General features: G+C 55.0%; 1 protein-coding gene across 1 annotated transcript in view; it reads left to right on the top strand.

Moving 5' to 3' along the window:
* Window positions 1-20,633, top strand: part of NTN1 (netrin 1) — an 86,529-nt gene that overhangs the window by 49,686 nt on the left and 16,210 nt on the right. The window contains exons 2-4 of the mRNA XM_041470952.1: window positions 1,693-1,881; window positions 16,398-16,547; window positions 18,645-18,698. Of these exons, the coding sequence (XP_041326886.1) occupies window positions 1,693-1,881; window positions 16,398-16,547; window positions 18,645-18,698 (393 nt within the window). The remainder of the gene's footprint in view (window positions 1-1,692; window positions 1,882-16,397; window positions 16,548-18,644; window positions 18,699-20,633) is intronic.

Here is a 20,633-nt window from a genome sequence, read left to right as displayed (position 1 = left end):
AGTGCAGCTTCAGCACATGTGGGACTGGGCCAGACCTGGAACAGCCATTCCTCTGGAGGCAGGAGCGCTGTCTCCGGGCTCCCTCACGCTTGTGTCCTCTTGGGGAGATGACAAAAGCTCCTGCAGGCTGCTGGGCTCATCCCAGGAGGGCCAAACCGCGGCTCAAAGCCCTGGCCCAGCTCCGTGGCAGGAATCTCTGTCCCTCACGCCTGGCAGAGCGCTCCCAGGCCGCTCCTGTCACCATCAGCACGTCGGTGGCTGCTGCTCCTGCTCTTGGGGACGTGAGGTTTGGCCTGTCCGTGTCAGCCCGAGGAATTCCGACGGCAGAGCACGGAGCCAGCGGCTCCGTCCTGCTGGGGGCACGGGGACGGGGGGATGCTGCTCTCCCCTGTGCTGTCACGGCGTGTGTCAGCTGGGGATTGTTCCTGAGAAACGCTCCGGAGCTGCGCTGGCATTTTCTGGGCTGAAATTCGATAATTGAGCAAATACAGCGTGGCTTTGTGTTGGGAGAGCACCATAAGGTAAACAGGAAGGAATGAGGGATTAAGACGTCTCTGCTCTGAGGGAAGGTGACAAGGCCGGAGCTGTGACACCTCCGTGCCGAGGCGAGGGGCCCAGCTGTGGGCTGGCATGGCACAGCTGCATTGTTCCGGGGTGAAGAGCAAATAAAAGCCACGGGAAAAGAAAACAAGCTATAAAATTCTCAGCAAAGCACAGAGCCCCAGCAACTGCGTCCTGATGGCCCCATGACAGCTCTGGGGAGAGGCGGGCGAGGGGTCGAGCTTTTGAAGTGCCGAAGTTGTCCTTTGCAAAGGCCCCCTGCTAAAATAGGCCCGGTGTTGACTTTAGGCTGCATATGGTGGAGGAATTGGACAGCTCAGTCGCAGCAACCAAAGCAGGGGGGCACCTTTTGGAATTTGGCTAACTGGGCGTCAGGCCGGGCCTGTCCCAGGTGGGATGGGGGATGCAGGGGCAGAAATGAGGAATTATCAGCATGGTCAGGGCTGCAGGTGAGCGACAGAGCCTGTGGTGTGGAAAGCTGAGGGAGAAACCAGCTAGGAAGGTCTTGGAACAGTATCCAGAGCTCAAACGTGTGTGTCAGGAGTGGGGAGAGTGGGAAACTGGGAAGCTCGGGCAGGTGATGATGGAAAGCCCTTCCCACAGGGACTGAGGGGGTTCCTGAGGTGCTGGGAAGTGGGGGTCCCTCAGCAGTTTGGGGACATTTGCACTGAGCAGTAACAACACAAAGTGAGAGTGGATGAGAAGGGAGATGAGCGGTGCTTCCATGGGGAAAGTGACAGAGCTTGTGACAGAGCTGGAGGTGCCACAGGGGTTTGTGTGCTCTGTCCTCTGACCACAGACAGGCTCATCCTCACAGTCCCCTGTAACCCCCCCTGAGATCGGGGGGAGGCAAAACCATAATTAATGCAAGTCAGGACAGTGAAATGCGGCCTTGGCAGCCCCGTTTTGCCCTCCGAGAAGCTGGGAGGGCACTGGCCCCACCAATGGGCTCCCCTCTCAGCACAGCTCAGGATGTGGGTGAGCAGCTGGCTTCCCACAGCCCGAGGAGCCACCAGGGCCTCCCCCCAGTCCGACAGGGCACCCCCAGAGGGGTTGGCAGCAGCACCCAGGGGTTGGCAGCTCCCTGTTTGGGCACCGATGGTGACAATGTCCCCTCTTTGCCTCCCCCAGCCTGCAACTGCAACCTGCACGCGCGGCGCTGCCGCTTCAACATGGAGCTGTTCAAGCTGTCGGGGCGCAAGAGCGGCGGCGTGTGCCTCAACTGCCGGCACAACACGGCGGGCAGGCACTGCCACTACTGCAAGGAGGGCTTCTACCGCGACCTCAGCAAGCCCATCTCGCACCGCAAGGCCTGCAAAGGTACGGGCTCAGGGCTGGGGGTGGGAATGGCCGGCTCCTCCTTCCCCGCTGCTGCCACAGCTCTGCCTCTCGCCCAGCTCCTCCCGCTGCTGCCCCTCCCAAACCCCTTTGAAATTGCTTTTTTTTTTGGTTTGGGATGGGTTCTTGTGCCCCCACGTTCCCTGCCATCACCTCTGCAGCCTCGTGGTGAGGACAAGGCCACCCACATGCCCTGCCACCACCTCTCCCTGCTGTCCCCAGCCTCCTGCTGAGGACGAGCCCATGGAAATAGAAGCCCTCACTGCTGAGGATGACTTCAAATTATCTCAGGGTTTGGCACTTACAAATGGTGCTTCATCTGCTCCTACCTGGACATCACTGTGCAAGGGCAGGGGGACACAAAATCCCAGGCACTGGTGAGATGTAGAATTTCAATCATCCTCCCCCAGCCCCGTCTCCAGCTCCCACCCTCCAGGCAGAGCTGAGCCCACGCACAGAACTTGTCACTCCTCCGGACGAGGAGAGAACAGAAAAAGGGGAAACGAGTTTATTTTGAGCTCAGAGTATTTTGAGGTTTCCTCGTGTGGCCGTGGAGGCGAGCTGGGATTCAGCTGGGGCGGGAGCAGCAAGAAGAGCAAATCCTGCAAATGAACCCTTTTCACTCTCAGCTGCTGCTGGAAGAGATGGAAATCCTGAACCTGAGGTGCAGTGAAAGGAATCAAGCAAACATTCAAAAGCCAGATTAGAAAATGCTGGGGTTTCCCACAGAAATGCTCAGCTCTTTTCTCTCTAAAGACTCATTTCAACAAGAAATGGAAAGTTTTTTGTCTTTACATTGGTATTTTTGGATGGGAAGTTTGGGGTCTCCAGCATTTTCAATTTTTTGTTTTGGGGTTTTTTTTTTTTCCTTCTTGAAAACAGACATTTTTTGCCATAGCAGAAAAGAAATCCCTTTTTTCAGACAGTCCTACTCCCCCTTTTTGAAGTTTGTAAAAACAATTCCAATGAGGTATTTTTTCATATTTCCCAGGTGCCCATTCCTGCTTTTCCCAGCTCACCTCTGGCAGCTGCTCCCCTCTCCTGTCTGTGCCTCCTTGCTGTCCCCTGGCCCTTCAGTGTCACTGACAGCACCGAGCCCTGCCCAAAGACCTGGCTGGGTGGCACCTGCAGGTGGGAAACCTCTGAGTTTTCCATGCCTCAGTTTCCCCAAGCAAGCACTGAGAAGACATCACTGGCCTGGGAGGTTTTCAGGCTGAGTTCCCCACTTGCAGGATCAGTCTCTCTATTAAATCCTCCTGGGTTTGTGCCAGACCTGTGCCCATCAGGTTTGTGGTGGCTGTGCTGGGCACAGGCAGCACCCATCAGCACGATTTCCCAGCCCTGAGGGGGTTTTGTGGGGGCAAATCCACCATCCCTACCACAGCAGTGAAAAGAAGTTTCCCTCAGCAGCAGCATCCCTTTGAAAACTCCTTTTGCAGAGCTCTGTCACACAGCAGGGTTTATGTCCCCTCCGGTTTTCCCTCCTCGCTCAGGGCTTGTGCTGAAATCATTGTTGGAAAAAGGCAGGTTTAAACCCAACCCTTCCATTTAACAGCTCCAGCCACCTCTCCATTGGTAACAACATTCATTTACATTCTCACCAAACCAACACTCCCGGAGCCTCATCTTGACTGAACGTGGTTAAAATTAAGGAATTAACTATCCTGAGCTCCTGACACCTCCCTCATCACTGCCTGCACCCAGCAGAACCATATTTTCCCTACATTTTCCTCTATAAAACCTGATTCTTTAATCCATCACATCACTCTGATCATGTCCCACACGTAATAAATTTAAATAAAAGCATCTCAGAGAGCCCTGCTGCTTTGGGAGCTGCTGAGGAGCTCGTGGCTCTCACCCACCCCAGCAAGGTCTCTGGTGATCTCACAGCAAAGGCTCCATGAAAGAGCTGCCAGAGGCATTTTTTCATTAATTCAACTCCATTTATTCAGCCTAAGTGACACATCCAGCCAGGCTGCCTCTCCTGTGCCTTGCATTCCTCATCTCCCACTCCATCCCATGCACGAGGTGCCTCCGCTCACAACACATCCAACATCAGCAAATTAAAGAGGCTGGAGTTGCATTGTTTGAAATGATTGGTTTGGGTAATTATGCAAAAGATGACATTGCAGAAATGCTTGCACAATGTCTCCATCTTTTTAACTTGGAGAAAAGGAGAATTCCACAAACTTTTGCACGTGTTGCAGGGCATGGGTGAGGTTCAGGCAGCAAAAGGTGAGCAGAAAGCAGAGCTGGGCAACACCCCCTGCCCAGCTCAGGGCTGCTTGTGTTTCCAACGGCCAAACCTTTAATAATTAATACATAAAAGACTTTTCTAATGGTCTGAAGTTGAGATGAGCAGTGCAGGTGAAGGCATAAGGAGCTGGGGTGTAAGGATGGCTTTCCCTGATGGCTAACAATGATCCAGCCGTGCCAGATGCTTTGCTCTGTTTGCTTCCAGGGGCTTTCCTTGCAAAAACGATAAAAGCCTGGAAGTTGTCAGTGGCCAGAGATGCCCTGGGACAGAGCCATGCCAGGCAGGCCGTGGCAAGGAGGCTGCAAACCACAGGCAGTGAATTGATGACAGATGGAGCAGGGATATTGCACGGAGTGGCAATGCTGGGTGTGTGCCAGGGCCTGCCAGGCTGGAGCTGGGCATGGAGGATGTGGCTGCTCCGGGTGGGTGGTCAGGCAGTCCCTGGGACACCAAGCCAGGGCTCCCCTGGCATTCCGAGCTCAGACTGCAGCTGATCCCTGCCCCAGCCGTGGATCCTGGGCTGGAGGAGCCCGGTGGTGCCGCTGCTCCTCCTCCAGGGGCTGGCTGGGCTCATCCCGGCGGGCAGGGGGGCAGGATGCCCTTTGTCCTGGCAGACACATCACACCCCCGTCCTGGGCACACCCCTGGTGGGGGGCTGGCCCTAGAAGCAACAAAACTCGGGGTATAGGGAATTTCCATGTTCATTTTTCAGACTCGGACAAGGACGAATAGTTCCTCTTTTCTCCCTGGTTTTTGAGAAATCACCAAGAGCTCCCAGCACGCTGAAGCCCTGCTTCCAGTTCCTTCTGCTTTCCCTCTGCTCCAAATGATGTTGCAAGTGAAATTCCACATCTGGGTCCTGCAAACCCTCGTCCACCCCTCTCTGTCATGGGCTGCTGTAAATCAGGGCCCTGCTGTTGGTTCTTTTGATTAAACTCCCTCCTGATATTTGCCAGATTATTGGCACTAATGTAATTCCATTGGAGTGGAGAGTCTGCAGGGTTTTATAGCCTGGCTGTAAAACAGCTCTGTGCTTTGGGGAGAGGCTTTGCACACTTTTTGATGAAAAGATGACAAACGAGACGTGCTCTGAATGCATTTGTGCTGCGGCTGCCAGCACAAACCCCTCGTGCAGGGGCAGGATTTGGCACCTGGAGAGGTCACATTCATCAGGGCTCAGTGTTCTGGGAGGAAATGGCATTGTCTGGTGCTGCTGCAGCCTGGGGAGCTTCCCAGCTGTGCTGCAGGATTTCGTGCCTTGTGCAAACCCCAAAAAGCACTCACAGCCCCCCTGCCCGTCCTGGCCTGCACCCACCGAGGGTCAAGAGTTGCCATTTGCATTGTGGAGGCAGTTTGGGCTGGAGCAGAGGGAGGTGAGAGCTGTCCCCACGGGCTCAGCATTCTGTCCTTGATTTCATGGGTGCACATAAAGGGTTTTTCCCCACCCAGTCGCAGGCATTGAGTGAGGCAGAACCCAAACCCCTCTGGCTTTGGGGGAGCCAAGCAGCCCCCCGGTGACAGGGACAGTGGCACCAGTCCCTGTCTCTCTCCAGTGACTATAGAGGGAGCTGCGTGACCAGCTTAGAGCTGAGAGCTCATTCCCTGGAGGCTGGGCCAGGGGAGACGGATCCTCTCTGCTCCTGCTGCTGGGTCCCCCTGGGAACTTGGGGCACAGGAGGTGGAGGGGGCAACACCCATGGCAGACAGCAGAGCCTGAGGATGGTGGCACTGCCACCAGAGCAGAGCCTGAGAATGGTGGCACTGCCACCAGAGCAGAGCCTGAGAATGGTGGCACTGCCACCGAGCAGAGTCTGAGAATGGTGGCACTGCCACCAGAGCAGACCCTGAGATGGTGGCCACTGCCACCAAGCGGAGCCTAGGATTGGTGGCACTGCCACCGATTTGTCCTGGCAGACACATCACACCCCCGTCCTGGGCACACCCCTGGTGGGGGGCTGGCCCTAGAAGCAACAAAACTCGGGGTATAGGGAATTTCCATGTTCATTTTTCAGACTCGGACAAGGACGAATAGTTCCTCTTTTCTCCCTGGTTTTTGAGAAATCACCAAGAGCTCCCAGCATGCTGAAGCCCTGCTTCCAGTTCCTTCTGCTTTCCCTCTGCTCCAAATGATGTTGCAAGTGAAATTCCACATCTGGGTCCTGCAAACCCTCGTCCACCCCTCTCTGTCATGGGCTGCTGTAAATCAGGGCCCTGCTGTTGGTTCTTTTGATTAAACTCCCTCCTGATATTTGCCAGATTATTGGCACTAATGTAATTCCATTGGAGTGGAGAGTCTGCAGGGTTTTATAGCCTGGCTGTAAAACAGCTCTGTGCTTTGGGGAGAGGCTTTGCACACTTTTTGATGAAAAGATGACAAACGAGACGTGCTCTGAATGCATTTGTGCTGCGGCTGCCAGCACAAACCCCTCGTGCAGGGGCAGGATTTGGCACCTGGAGAGGTCACATTCATCAGGGCTCAGTGTTCTGGGAGGAAATGGCATTGTCTGGTGCTGCTGCAGCCTGGGGAGCTTCCCAGCTGTGCTGCAGGATTTCGTGCCTTGTGCAAACCCCAAAAAGCACTCACAGCCCCCCTGCCCGTCCTGGCCTGCACCCACCGAGGGTCAAGAGTTGCCATTTGCATTGTGGAGGCAGTTTGGGCTGGAGCAGAGGGAGGTGAGAGCTGTCCCCACGGGCTCAGCATTCTGTCCTTGATTTCATGGGTGCACATAAAGGGTTTTTCCCCACCCAGTCGCAGGCATTGAGTGAGGCAGAACCCAAACCCCTCTGGCTTTGGGGGAGCCAAGCAGCCCCCCGGTGACAGGGACAGTGGCACCAGTCCCTGTCTCTCTCCAGTGACTATAGAGGGAGCTGCGTGACCAGCTTAGAGCTGAGAGCTCATTCCCTGGAGGCTGGGCCAGGGGAGACGGATCCTCTCTGCTCCTGCTGCTGGGTCCCCCTGGGAACTTGGGGCACAGGAGGTGGAGGGGGCAACACCCACGGCAGAGAGCAGAGCCTGAGAATGGTGGCACTGCCACCGAGCAGAGTCTGAGAATGGTGGCACTGCCACCGAGCAGAGTCTGAGAATGGTGGCACTGCCACCGAGCAGAGTCTGAGAATGGTGGCACTGCCACCGAGCAGAGCCTGAGAATGGTGGCACTCCACCAGAGCAGAGCCTGAGAATGGTGGCACTGCCACCGAGCAGAGTCTGAGAATGGTGGCACTGCCACCGAGCAGAGCCTGAGAATGGTGGCACTGCCACCACAGGTGTCCCACTGCTGGTGTCCTGCTGCAGCACAGGGACACCAGTCTGCCCATGGTTCCAGTCGTGGTCAGCATCCCTCCAGCCTTGGAGATGTCCCCTGTCACCACGGTCCCCAGTCACACCTGGGTGGGGCTCACAGGTGAAGCATGCCAGAGACACTGGGGTGGCCTGGCTGGATCCCTGCTCCAGGGCTCCAGGGCTCCAGGGCCAGCAGTGGTGGCTCCTGCAGGGCTCTGTCCTCAGCCTTGCCTCTGCTGGGACCAGCACAGCTCTGCCTTGGGGTCACCTCGGGAGGGGCTGATGTGCAGCCTGAGGGAGATGCTCCCCTCTCCAGAGCTGCCTCATTTTGATGCCCATGTCTCGTGCAGCTCAGCTGTGGTTTTAAGGCAAACTCCAAAGCAATACTTTCCAGGAATTTCCTAAATGGTCAAACTTCCTTCCCTTCCTTTCCTACTTTTGCTCCTCTTTGGATTCCAGCTGGAGCTATTGCTGAGAAGAGAGAGGAGCCAGCCCGTGGTGCTGGCAGGGCTTGGGTTGGGCTCTCGTGGCAGGGCTTGGTCACCTCTGAGGAATCACATCCCTGGAGAAATTCCAAACTTTCCAGGCATTGATCTGCCAAGCACAGACTTCAATTTCTCCCCAGGACTGTGGAGATTCTCTTCCACTGCCACAAGAACGATTTTCTAGTTGCATTTCCATCCTGCTTTTGTCAGTGGCTGTGCCTGAGTCACCCTTCCCCACGGCCCCATAATTCCTTATATTGATATTATTGCAGGCCCTGAGAGCTGATTTATGGCTTCAGCATCTACAGCTTGTCATCACAGCCCCAGGCACACACAGAGCATTGGAGAAGGTTGCTAGCAACGCAGCTTTGAGCTCTCCGTGCTCACAGGTCACTGTGGGAGTGTCCTTGGGCAGCACAGGAGGCTCCAGTGCCACCAAGTGTCACCTCCTCCATGGCACTGCCACTACCCAGGGCAGAGCTGTGCAATTCACCCACCTGGGCTGGAAGGATCCCAGAGAAAAGAAGGGACGTGAGCATTACTGGAACTCTTACACTGTTCTGAGTTTGTAGAATGAAACCATGGAAAAGCAGTGATTTTTTTGTTCAAGTGAGACTCAAGCTCAACACAAGGCATCTCCCAGCCCAGGCCAGCTTTTTAAAAATCCATTAAAATCCACATTTTAATGATGGATGAGCAGACACATCAAATTAGGCAGCTGCCTCTGTGTGAGGCAGAGTGGGCAGAGTTGTGGGATTCAGGGCAGGATGCTGCTGAATCCACGAGGAGATGGAGGAGGCTGCTCAGAAGGAGCTGGAATCTCCATTGCCACCTGGAAACCACCTGAGCACCTTCAGAGGAGAGACACAGCTCACAGCTGAGTCCTGAGTGCATGGCAGACATGTGGATGGCCCAGCTGGATAGGAAAATGTAGACAGCATTGATTCCCGGAGCAGAGCCGGCCCTGCATTCCTGAAAAATCACATCCTGGCAATGCTGGTGCCCAGCAGGAGTTTACTGGATGAACTGGGGGCCGGCTGGCTTCCAAACTGGGGTTTGGGTTTGGGTTTCCAGCAGAGAAACATCCAGGAGCAATCCTGGAGGGCAGGTTGGGATGCGGTTTGTCAGAAGTGGTGACACAATAGAGGGGAATTTGCACCCTATTAAGAAAATAAAACCAGACTAAACCCCAGCTCTCCATTGCTGGTCTCAGACTAAGGACAAAAGTTGCTAAATTCACTTGCACAGCCAGACCTTTGCATATCCATGAGACAGAGGAAAGAAAAGGAATAATTTGCCTTCCCCATGAATGTTTTCCAATAATGGAGATAATTTCCTGCTTCAGAACAGTTCTCAGGAGTGGAAAGTGCTTCAGGCTCTCAGATCCTGAGAATTAAACCCAAGCTCAGCCCTGCTCATCCCCACACTCTGGTTTTCAGTGTACTGAAGTGGAAAGGGTTTTTTTTTCTGGTAGGAAAGGATTTCTTTTCCAGTTAAACAGATGCTTCTCCGAGCATCACAAATGAGGGGCAGGGATTTGTGCCCCAGGAGCTCTCACTGGGATTTCTTCCTGCTCTTGGGGTGCTGGGGACTCTCCCCATGTGGGTGCTTTGGTGTCCAGTGAGGGCTGTGCACACCAAAAGGATCCTTTTCTGCAGAGCTTTTCCAGCTTCTCCCTCACCTTCCCCACTGCCTCCTTTCCCGAGCCTTGTGGCAACCTCATTATCTCCAAGACCTCTGCTCCACTGCCAGATTTGATTTTTATTATTAGAGGGAGAATGCACTTGTAGGAGCCTCGTTTCCTCCAGAGCCAGGCTAAAAACCCATCAGGAAGAGAAAAACTTTGCCTCTCTTTTTTTTCCCTTCAATAACAGCATTCCCAACCCACTCTTCCTCGTGCAACATCTCTCATGAGGGCAGGGGGAGCTGGGCTTTGCTTTAGGGCCATGAGGCCACCGTGAGCTGCCCCTGCAGCGCTGACATTTTTGGTGGAAAAATCAAAGGGATCACATCCTCCACGATAAAACCCAAGTCCTCCCAGCAAAGTGGGGTGAAGGAAACCCCAGAGCATCATCTCAGCATCCCTGGCAGCTTCTCCAGCCCTGCTGGAATCACGTGGGAAGTGGAGCTCTCGGTGGAAGTTTTAACAATTTTGGAACAAGGGAATTTTCCAGCATTTGGGGGAGTGCTGCTATAATTGTCCCATTGTGTGTGTCACTAATGGCTGCCCACAGTGCCCCTGCCCAAAAAGTGGATTTATTGCCGGGGTTCCAAGGCCCCGCCGGATTAGCGGCGACTCCGGCTCAGTGGAGGCTTTGTGGCCCCGTCTGTTCCTTGTTATGCAGAAGACAAAGCCAAGGTCTAATCTGTGAAATTTGGCCCAAACTGCAGGGCACCAAAGCCCTTGGCTCCCCCGAGTGCCAGTCCAGGAGGGGAAACGGGAGAGCCCTGAGAAGTGGAGGAGGGACAGCAGGAGACACCCAGAGATTGTTTGGCTCTGCCCAATAAAAGGAGGAATTCATGTTCTGCTGGCAAGAAACCTTTAAATCTCCAGGAGAATGTGCTGAGGGACACTGAGCACGAACATGATCCTTTGGAGGGCGAAATGCAGCTCCCAGTGTGCAGACAGGCTGAGGAGCTCACGGCAGAGCAGTTCGTGGTTAATATTTAAAGTCATTATTGGTGTTCAGAGTCAGCACAGAGACATTTCCAGCCCTGCTTGTGCTTTGCAAACCAGCTGGGGCCAGACTGGGTGGGTGCACACCGAATTCCAGCTTCTCTTCCCCATAAATCTGTGGGATTTGCAGGACGTGCTGCCCGTGCTGGAGATGCTCTGGCAGTGCCTGTGGGCTCTCCCACCCCCACGGGAGGGTCCCAGAGCCAGCACAAACCCCTCCTCAGCGCCCAGGTGCACAGGTTCGGCTCAGACTTCCCTCATCACGGACAAATCGCCGGGATGGATATCCAAAGGAAGGAGCTCTGCTTGTTTTGAATTGATTCCCCAAAGACAGGAGCCAAAGAAAAGCTGTGAAAACATCCTGTCCTCCTTGGGACCACTCCAAGGTCACCCCTGGGATGGATTTCAGCAACGGGGGACACTCCAGGAATGCTCACACCTTGATTTCCCTGGGAAGATATGTTCAGAGGGAGCAGGATTTAAAGTACCTGAGCTCCTAAAGACAGTGGAGCAGGAAAAAAAACAACTCTACAACAAAAAACATCACTTAAGTAATAATGCCAGAACCACCCTCTAAATGCTAAACCACAAGGTTAAGTGAGACATGTTTGCTGCATCAGGATGCGTTGTTGAGGCAACAGGAGAATTTAAATTGAATTTGTTTTGACATTTTGACAACAAACCTGGGTTTGTTGCGATTTTTTCCAGCAGAAGTTTTCTGTAGCCACATTTTTTTTTCTCCTGTTGAAGTCTTTGGAGGAAAGAAGGGAAGCAACCAAAGGGAAGCAATTTTTGGCCATGATTCTGGAAAAGCATTTTAAAGCCTGGTTAAATATAAATGTGCACCTAAGGCACATTGGCTACCTGGGACTGAATTTGTACTTCAAACCGAGTGTGATTTCTGAATACGGGAGCCTACAGCACTGATTATTGCCAATTAAGGGGTTTTCCCCAGTTTATTGCATTGCTGGGTTCCTGCTCAGTCCAGAGCTGGATCTGGAGCCCTGTGAGGTTTGTGATCCTGGCACATCCAGGGTGACAAGAGGACATCTGGACAACCTGGCAAATACAGCCTTTTTTTCTTGTTCAGGCAAAAGGATTTTTCATCACTCTGAAAAACCTCCCAAGGAAGCAGCTTCCCCGAAAACAGGAAGATGCTAATTCTCCAAAAATGCAGATCTTTTCAGGCACCTTCTCCATAAAGGTCACAGTTGAGGAGGGCTGAGCCTGGAGACTTATCCCTCTGTTTACCTTTCCCCACACGCGTGGGGGGCAGGATTAGCGGCTGGGAATACCTCCGCCCGAACACCGGGGGTGCGAAAATATTTGCATTTTTGTCGTGCTATTTGTCAGCCTTCAGTGGGGCAGAACCATCTCAGCAAGTTCAACCACCTGAACTGAAAAACTGCGGGGTTTTTTACCCCGAGCACGGCCCCAAGATCCTTCCAGGTGTTTTTTAGCCCCAAACGTGAGCTGAAGCTGGGATGGGCGACGCTCTGCCTCGGCAGGTTTGTACAGAAAGTAGGGGCTGATCTGGAAGCTCCAGACAGAGCTGTAAAAGCCCACGGCAGCCAGTTGGGCAGAGCCTGGCCCCGGGGGAAATCTCCTGGCTGCAGGCGGTGAGGAGCTGCCTGGCAGCGCTTATATCCGTATATATATTAATCCCAGCTAATGTAACTACAGATGTTCTCATTCAGAGCCCTATCTAATCCTGTTGGGCCCTTGCCATGGTGTCTCGTAGCAGGAGTTCTACGAGTTAATTACGTGCGGTGCAAAGCAGCGTTTCCTTTTATCCTGGAGAAGGTTGCCTTTTCAACGCCCTCAATGTCCCTTTGTTGCCGGGCTTTGAGGAGCAGTGAAGAGGAGCACCTGTCTGACCTTCCCGGCGCTCTGCATCGCTTGGCAGCCCTCCACCGTCTCTTGGCAAGGCATTGCGAATCTTTTCCGTGGGTGCTCTCCGTGCCTTTCACTCCAGCTCCCAGCTGAGGACGTGCTATTGATTTCTATAGTGCCCTGATATGAATTCAGAGTTTCTCTCTCCCCCTTTCACAGCACAGCCTCCCATCTTGTGGCTCTTCTGAGCTCCGCTGCAATCAGCCAGATGTTTCATTGACTCCCAGATCTTTTCCTGGAGTGGGTGCAGTTAATTGGGACCCTTCAGCGTGGATGAGCCATCCTGTTCCCTCCTTCCAATTATGCTCCTTCTGCATTCCGGATTTTGGCTGCTGTCCCCTCATCCACTCGGCCACTTTGGGTCTGTCTCGCAACGAGAGACGTGGTCTCCTCACATCTGGAGCAGCCAAGCTCGAGGCGCTCACCTGGAAGTGCTCTCAGCTCCCTGCTTTCCTTGTGGTTATTTTATAGGGAATTCAGCTCCTGGGAGCAGAGGCACCCCCCCGCTTCTCCCATTGCCTGTTAAAGCCTCCCCACAGACTCCTGCTCCTTTTCTCCTCCACAGCCACGTTTTCAAACAAAAAATTACTTCATTTTCCACTAGGAATTCCTGGTCATCTGTGCCACAGACACTCAGCATACATTTTTCTCAAAGGTTTTCAGAAAAAAAAAAAAAAAACAAAAACAAATCCTGAGAGTTATTTCCCTTCCCCCGATGTCCTGTGGGCATCCTTCTCGCTCCAGCATCATCCCTGTTTGCTTCTCTCCCATCTCACCGTACCCTCTGTGGGGCGATCCTTTCGAGCAAGGCACGAGGAGAACCCCGCGTTATCCTCCTGACCATCTCAGGGATGTCCCGGACCCTTTCCTGTCCTGCTCACAGAGCTGCCCTCAGCCCCGGTGCCCCGAGGGCTCTGCTCAGCGCAGGGCACTGCTCAATTCCTGCACCTCGGTGCGTGATAAACCAATCCACAAATCCCTGCAGCCAGGGAAGGTCAGGGATGAAAGCCAGGCAAGTTCAGGAATGCAAACGCGTTCTGTGAGTGCCAGGGTGCCCATCGGAAAGGCAGCGGCGATGCCAAAGGGGCGTTTGCAGCCATCACCCCCCCGCTGGCATCCCGGTGCAGGCTTCCCTCAGTTTGGGGTTACAGCCCAAAGGAATTTGAACTGGATCGGGAAAATCAGCATCAAGCACCAGCCCTCCATGGCTGGGGAAGGAGAAGAGCTTGCAATTGCTGGCTGCAAATGTTTGCACTGGCCGGGGAACTGTAAATTACCTTTAATTGCTCCTAATTGCTGGCGCTGGTTCAGTTTCTCGAGGACAGGGACGGCAAATCCCCATCTGCAGGCACTGCGAGAGCCGCTCCTGCCCCCGGAGCTTGGGAACAGACCTGGGGCCAGGGGACACTGGGGACAGGCGACACTGAGCCCGTCCCGTCACCCAGAGAGGATTTACCCCTCGGTGTGGCACTTCCCGGCATCTCATCCCGGTGAAATCCTGGCCCAGGGGCCGGTGAGTCCCCGACCCTGTGCCACTCGTGCCCCCTGCAGCTCTGGGGACACATGGGGACCTCAGAGCCCTGCCAGAGCCCGGCCTGGGGAGAGGAGACAACCTCAGAGAGATTGGGCTCTGAAAATAACCGGCAGCTCTGGGCGAGCTGGCAGAGCCACCACCCAGTGAGGGAAGGAAGCAGCAGCGTTCGATTGATTTATTGATTTCTGTGCTGTCCAAAGAGCTCTCACTGCGGCCTCAAGAGCCTGAGCCTGGGGATCTTACTCACCACCAAGGCTTCTTTCCCCTCTTTTCCCCACTGAAAGGAGGGCGATCCGCTCACACGGGGGTTCCTCACAGGATGGGCTCTGCAGGGAGCCTGGAGCAGCCCCGAGGGAACGCCTGGAACAGGAGGCTGTTCTCCCCATCCTCCTGTCCTTTGCCTCTCCTTGGGTAACCCTTCCCTGCTTTGCTTATTTTTGTGTTAACTCCTGACTCTCTGCTCTTCTTTAACTCTTTTCTCTCCTGTTCCTCCTTCAGGCCTTCGCTTGATGTGGTTTTATTTCCTCTCCCCCAGCATTACCTGAGCCATCCCTTGGGGCTGCAGCGTGAAGGTTTTCCCACCTAAGCATCCCTCTGTTCATCACCGGCCACACTGATTTCCCCTTAAAACATTTCCAATCTAAATTAGCTTTAGAAAAGGAGATTTCTGCTGAGGGCAGGTTTGCAAGGAGCCGTTTCCCAGGGGCAGCTCAGGGCAGGGGAAAGAGAGGGACTTCTAATCAAAAACCCCAAATCAGAAGTGTTAGGAAAAGAGAAGGAAAGGAGCTAAAGTTTTGTTGGTTTCTCGGGGGGTTTCTTTCCCTCTCATGTGAAAAATCCTCGGAGTTTGGCAAGGCTCTGGCTCCCCCCACCCAGGAGCTGTGGGGTCAGGGCTGGTGGCAGCTGAGCTCTGGGATGTCCCCAGGGGAGGTTGGACAGCCCGGAGCAGGGGTGCTCCGGGCACCATCCACGCCCTGCTGGGCAGGGATCAGCCGGGGAGCTGCTCACAGTGTGGGTCAGACTGGGAGCTGCTGCTGCAGGATCCTGCTGGGCTGGCTTGGAGGGAGCCTGCAGCCAAACACCAAGGCCTGGGAACCCAAACCCCACCTGGGGTGTGCTCTGCTGTCCCCAGATGAGGCACATTTAGGGTGTTTGAGAGCCAGGGGAGTGCAGGGTCCAGGAAAAGCCCTCTTGGGAGTGATGTGCCCATTTTGGGGGTGTTTGGAGCTACTGGTGCCCTTGGGGACACTCGCCCTGCCCTGACCCCCAGCGCAGCCCCCTCCAGGGCCAGGCAGTGGGACAGGTTTCCCCCAGCCCCTGTTCCTGGCAGGCAGCTCCCCTGAGGGGCAGGAGGAGAGCGGGATCAGCGCTCCCCAGGGAGGGATTTGGCTGGCTCCTTCCCGGGGATGCTGCAGAAGAAAAGGAAAGTTTCCTGCCTGCCTGCCTGTCCCTGCCACCGCTCAGCAGGGGCAGCCCACAGTCTGGCACGGCGCTTGCAGCTCTTAGAAATCAGGGCTGTTAACAAATGTGCGAGCCCGTAATCCTTTTGGAGCAGTGATGATAACAAGCCCTGACAGTTTTTTCTTTTTCTTTTCTTTTTTCTTTTTTTTTTTTTTTTGGCTTTTTTTTCTTTTTGCCTTTTTAATTTTTTTTTTCCCCTGCAAACAGCTGTGCCGGTAAAGTCCCACTGTGGGAAATGAGATGGTGAATGTTTTCAAGTGCAGTATTTACATCCCCTGCCAAACCCTTCACATCTGCCCAGCTCTGCCGTCAAGGCTGCATCCATCTGGCCGGGAACAGCAGGTCCTCCAGCCCGCCTGCATCCCACAAGGGCATTTCCTTCCTGTGCCCGCAGTGCCAGCTGCCAGGGATGCTGCTCAGCGGGAAGGGCTCTGAAAGGACTGCTTTGATTTTTCTCGGAGTGCACGTGAAATGAATTCTCAAGCGATTGCTTCCTGCCTGAGCCGAGGGGTGGTGGAACCCTGCTGGGTTTGGACCTCTGTACCAGCCCTGCCAGCGCCCCGGGGGTTTGGGGGCAGTGGTGCTGCTGCCCTGCCTTTAAATCCTGCAGGCTCCTGATCCCAGCGCTCACGGCGTGAGCAGTTGTGTCCGTGGGATGCACCCCCACGCCGCCTCCCCGCATTTGTCATCCTGCCTGCACTTCTGTCCCCGCAGCGGGGCTGTGACAGGGCCACCAGCGCTGTCCCCAGCCCTGTGCCAAAGGCCAGCTCTGGCCCAGCTCATTGCGGGTTTTCCCGGAGGGCAGAGAAGGTGGAGCGCTGCCGGGGGAGCTGCCCCGCTCCCCGCCGATGCCACACCGCCACTGTGCCCGCCGTGCCCTGCCCTGACCCTGCTGTCGTGTGTCCCCCCAGAGTGCGACTGTCACCCCGTGGGTGCCGCCGGCCAGACCTGCAACCAGACCACGGGCCAGTGTCCCTGCAAGGACGGCGTCACCGGCATCACCTGCAACCGCTGCGCCAAGGGCTACCAGCAGAGCCGCTCCCCCATCGCCCCCTGCATAAGTAGGTGGATCTTCCTCCTTTCTGTGAAACTGAGATTTTAACCCTTAAAAACCTGCCGGAGCCGCTGTCCGGGCTGGGGGTGCTGAGCCCCACAGCGCTCGGGGGGCAGAGCTGCCTGGGGATCCTCTGCTCTGCCCAAGCATGGTCCAAAATCCACAGCAGCTTCCAGCAGCTCTCCTGCCTTCTTGGGGGGTTCTGTGAGTGCATTTACAGCCAGGTTTGCTGGGAATTCAATTTTACTTCATGGAACAGGGGTGCCCCACGAACACATTTATTTAGAGATGACACATCAGGGCTGGATGCTACAGCAGATCGCTACAAACAGGTTCTTCTCTCCAAAACCAGTGCTGCACTGAGCTCTGACCCGAGGAGATGCTCCTTTTATGGAGCTGCCATCACAGCTGAGAACCCCTGGATTGCTGAAGGGGGTCTTGCACTCACACAGCCCTCCCAGAAACACGGGTGGCTTTACCTTTGGCTTCCTTGGGTTTGCTTTTCAATTTGCCTTCCCAAGGCAGTGACAGCTCCCAAAATGCCTCCATTGCAGCCTCTGCTCTGCAAACGCCTGGATCCCCTCAGCCCCTGGGAGGGGGGGTTCAGTCCTGTGCCCCTCTCTGCTCCCTGTGGGGTTTGCTGCTCTGGGACCTCCCAGTGGCTCATGCTCCGTGTGGGACATCCCCACCTGCCCTAACAAAACAAGGCATCAAAATGAGTGTGCCTGGGGTGGGATGGGAAGGAGGAGCTGCTCCTTAAGGGGTGATTCCCTGCTGCTAAAAGGAGAAAAAGGCCCAGCAAGAAAAGTGAAGGTTAAAAGATTCAAGCTTTTGTTGGGGACCCACAGCCTGCTCCCACACCATTGCCCCCCCAGCATGTCCATTGCCAAATTCTGGGGCAGAGACCCTTTCTCCACCTTCTCCTGCTGAAGAAAACATACATTCCAGGGTGGTTTGGGGTCACTTGAGATTCATTTTTCCCCGTGTTGCAATGGGACAGCAAGAGCCCAAAGCACAGCCTTGTTGTCCCCAGGACCTCCAGCCGTGGCTCCAGTCTGCTCTGCAGCAAGTGTGCACAAAGGTTTATCATGAATCATTCCCCAGGGCCAGGGGAAATCAGAGAGCAAATTGTTCCTTGCATCAGCTCCCTCAGGATTCATGGCACTAAATAAAGACAGGCCCAGGATTTCAACACGGCCCAGCCAGGGTTTGGGGCTGGGCACAGTCACTCTCTGATTTACCACTGCTTGTAATTCCTTGTTCCCAGAGACTTGCAGCCATGAAAAGAACACCTTGGGCCTGTGTTAGGCCAGGCAGGGGCACCCCCAGCCCAGCTTTGGGATGGCTGTGCTGTGTTAACTGCATGAAGGTGAGCCACCCCAAAAATCACCTGGTGCTGACTGGGCTGCATGCCTAGGAGCTGCTGCCACACCCCAGCAAACCCTGCCTTGGTGGCCCTGCATTCCTGGGTGTTCCCATCCCAGCATTCCCAGGAATGCAGGGAAATGCCAGCACTGTGCTCTAAATGCAGGAAGGACATCCAAGGGGAGCATCCTGCAGAGCTGGGACCAGCTCCCTCCATCCACAGTCATCCTCTCAACAAACACAGCCAAGCCTGGGAAGGAATCTCCAGAGCATGATGTGGTTTCAGCTCTGCAAAGTTGGCCCCAAATCAGAGCCAGGGGCCAGGCACCAGATGTGTTTGTGTTTCCTTTAAATGTGGGAGGCAGCCCTTGCATCCCAGCAGAGCTGCAGTGCTGTACCTGCACCCTGCCTCTCGCCAGGGCAGCGCCAGCACTGCCTCCGAATGGTGACAGCAGCTGGAGGGGGCAGCCCAGGACAGGCAGTGACAGAGCCCACAGGGGCTGGGCACAGTGCAGCACGCAGCCAAAAGCCAATTTTTTTTTTGTTAAAACCCCGCTTTGTGACAGCTTTGAGGAACGCCTGATTCCCCAGTAGCCCTGTACTGCTCTGGGGGGTTGTAGCTGGCAGACACGGCTGGGAGGGCAGCCTGCAGCGTGTGCAGGGAGCAGGCTCTCTGGGGTCTGGAATAACCGCTGCTCCTTTTCTCCTCCGTGCTCCGTGTGCCCCGGCTGTCCCGCAGAGATCCCGGCTGCTCCTCCCACCACGGCCGCCAGCAGCGCCGAGGAGCCCGCAGGTACGTTCTGGCCTTTGAGCACCTCGGTGCCAAATGGCTGCTCTGCAATCACTTCCCTCGAGATAAACTGCACCAAGGGCATAAATCCTGTTGCTGGTACCTGGATGAGTGCTTTCCTTCTATGCCCAAACGTGCTGGAAGCACGTGTGCAGCATCCTGAGAGCCTGCTGCCCCTCGGTGTGCAGGAGGTTTTCCTGCTGGACCTGTGAGCACAGGGGGGTTACCCAGTGTTGGATCCAAGTGGAACCACAGCTGTCCCCCCATGTCACCGAGGGGCTCTGATGGCTGTGACCAGGGGGTGACAGAGGGTTCCACAAAGGCTGACTTGTCCTTGCTGCTGGTTCCCGAGGTATTTGAGCCCCACCTCTGAAGGCCATGAGGTGTAAAAGCTGTTTACTTTTGTTTCATTGGTGCAGGAGGGTTCATAAATTAAGGAGTTTGTACTAAAAGTGGCAGATGTCACCTTGGATTGATCCCTGAGCCGCAGCCTGTGGCAGGGATTGTCACCCAGGGGACATCTTCAGTGCCCAGTGTCCCGGGGGTCTGTGGGACCGACTGAAGGGACAGGTTTTACCCCGTGCAAACACAGCCTGCCATGGGAGAGGGGCTGCTCAGGGGTCTAAGGCCAGCTGAGTTTGCATAAAGCTGATAACTGAGAACATCCAGCAGGGTTAGAGCCCTTCCTTAGCCCAGGAGCCCTGGCTGGAGGCTGGACGGGTTATCCCTGCTCTGGGACGGATGGGAAATGCCTGCACAGTGCCTTGTGGATGGATCCCTGTGTCCCTGCAGGGCCAGATGTCCTCATTCCCCGCCCAGAAGGGGGACCAGGGCATCCCACCAGGAGCCTTCTCCCAGTGAAAGCCCAGAGAAGGCTGAGCCAAGCTGAGCAATCCATCAGGCCCAGAATCCCATCATAATTCTTCTCAATAGGATTTGATTTTGGAGTTTTTAAGCACTGCTTTGTCCAAGGAGCTTGAACCCTGCGTATTTCATCCCTTTTCCTCAACGGGGAGCATCCAGCAGTGCTGCTATGGGAGAAAAAGTGTTTGGAAACAAGATGGGAAAAGCAATTAATGGGAGACTTTGAGTGCAGGCAGTTGTGGGAGAGGTGCAGCTCCATTTCCTGCCCTCGTGGCCACGTGGACAGAAAGTGGCCAAGAGCTGAGGGAGCATCACCCATTGCAGAGGAGCATGGGCCAAAGGTGGCCTTGGAACGAGGGGTGGGACAATGTCAGCTCTGGTGTGGGGGTCCTGCCTGGCTCCGCTTTGCTCTCAGGGGTCCCAATCAGTTTGGGAAAACAGGCCAAAAGTGGATTGTTTAGATGACATGCATCCATGCTCTCCCATGCTGGGAGATTGGAGGAAGAGGAGGGGCTGCTCCTCATTTCTGCTGCCAGGCAAGAGGAGCTTTTCTGGTGCTTTTTTGGTCCCTCTCAGACAGAAGAGACCACAGTGAAAGGGCAAACAAAAATAGCAGTGGGGGGGTGATGGTTTACAAACCTGCCAGTCAGTCCTTGTCTTATCTGAATCAAATCCAGATTTTCTGGGGAATGATTATCTGAGGTGGATGATTTCAGCCAGGGGCCTTAAATAAAACCAGGTGATTGGATTGATGCAGCTCCCCATGGTTTTCCCCTGGAAATCAACCTCTGCTGTTTCAACACCAGATCTGGCCCTTCCAAATGTCATTTTGGGCCCTTTTGTTCCTGGCTGGTGGGGAAGAGGCTGGATGTAAATGCAGGAAAGGGAGAAGCCAGCTCCGGGGATCCCTGGCCTCCCCAGACCCAGAGCAGCTCTGGCTGCAGTTTCAGCTGTCCCAGAGGGCAGAGGAGACCGGGGGCAGAGCTGGCTGCATGCTGTGGTACCCAAATTTTAACCTGAATCCTCCCCCAAGAACCCGGAACGGGGGAAACTGCCCTCCCTGATGAGCCGGAG

The sequence above is a fragment of the Pyrgilauda ruficollis genome, unplaced genomic scaffold, assembly GCF_017590135.1.
Source record: "Pyrgilauda ruficollis isolate IOZ18807 unplaced genomic scaffold, ASM1759013v1 scaffold250, whole genome shotgun sequence".
Lineage (NCBI taxonomy): Eukaryota > Metazoa > Chordata > Aves > Passeriformes > Passeridae > Pyrgilauda > Pyrgilauda ruficollis.
The sequence above is the reverse complement of the archived record's forward strand: the minus strand, read 5'-3'. Positions and strand labels throughout refer to the sequence as shown.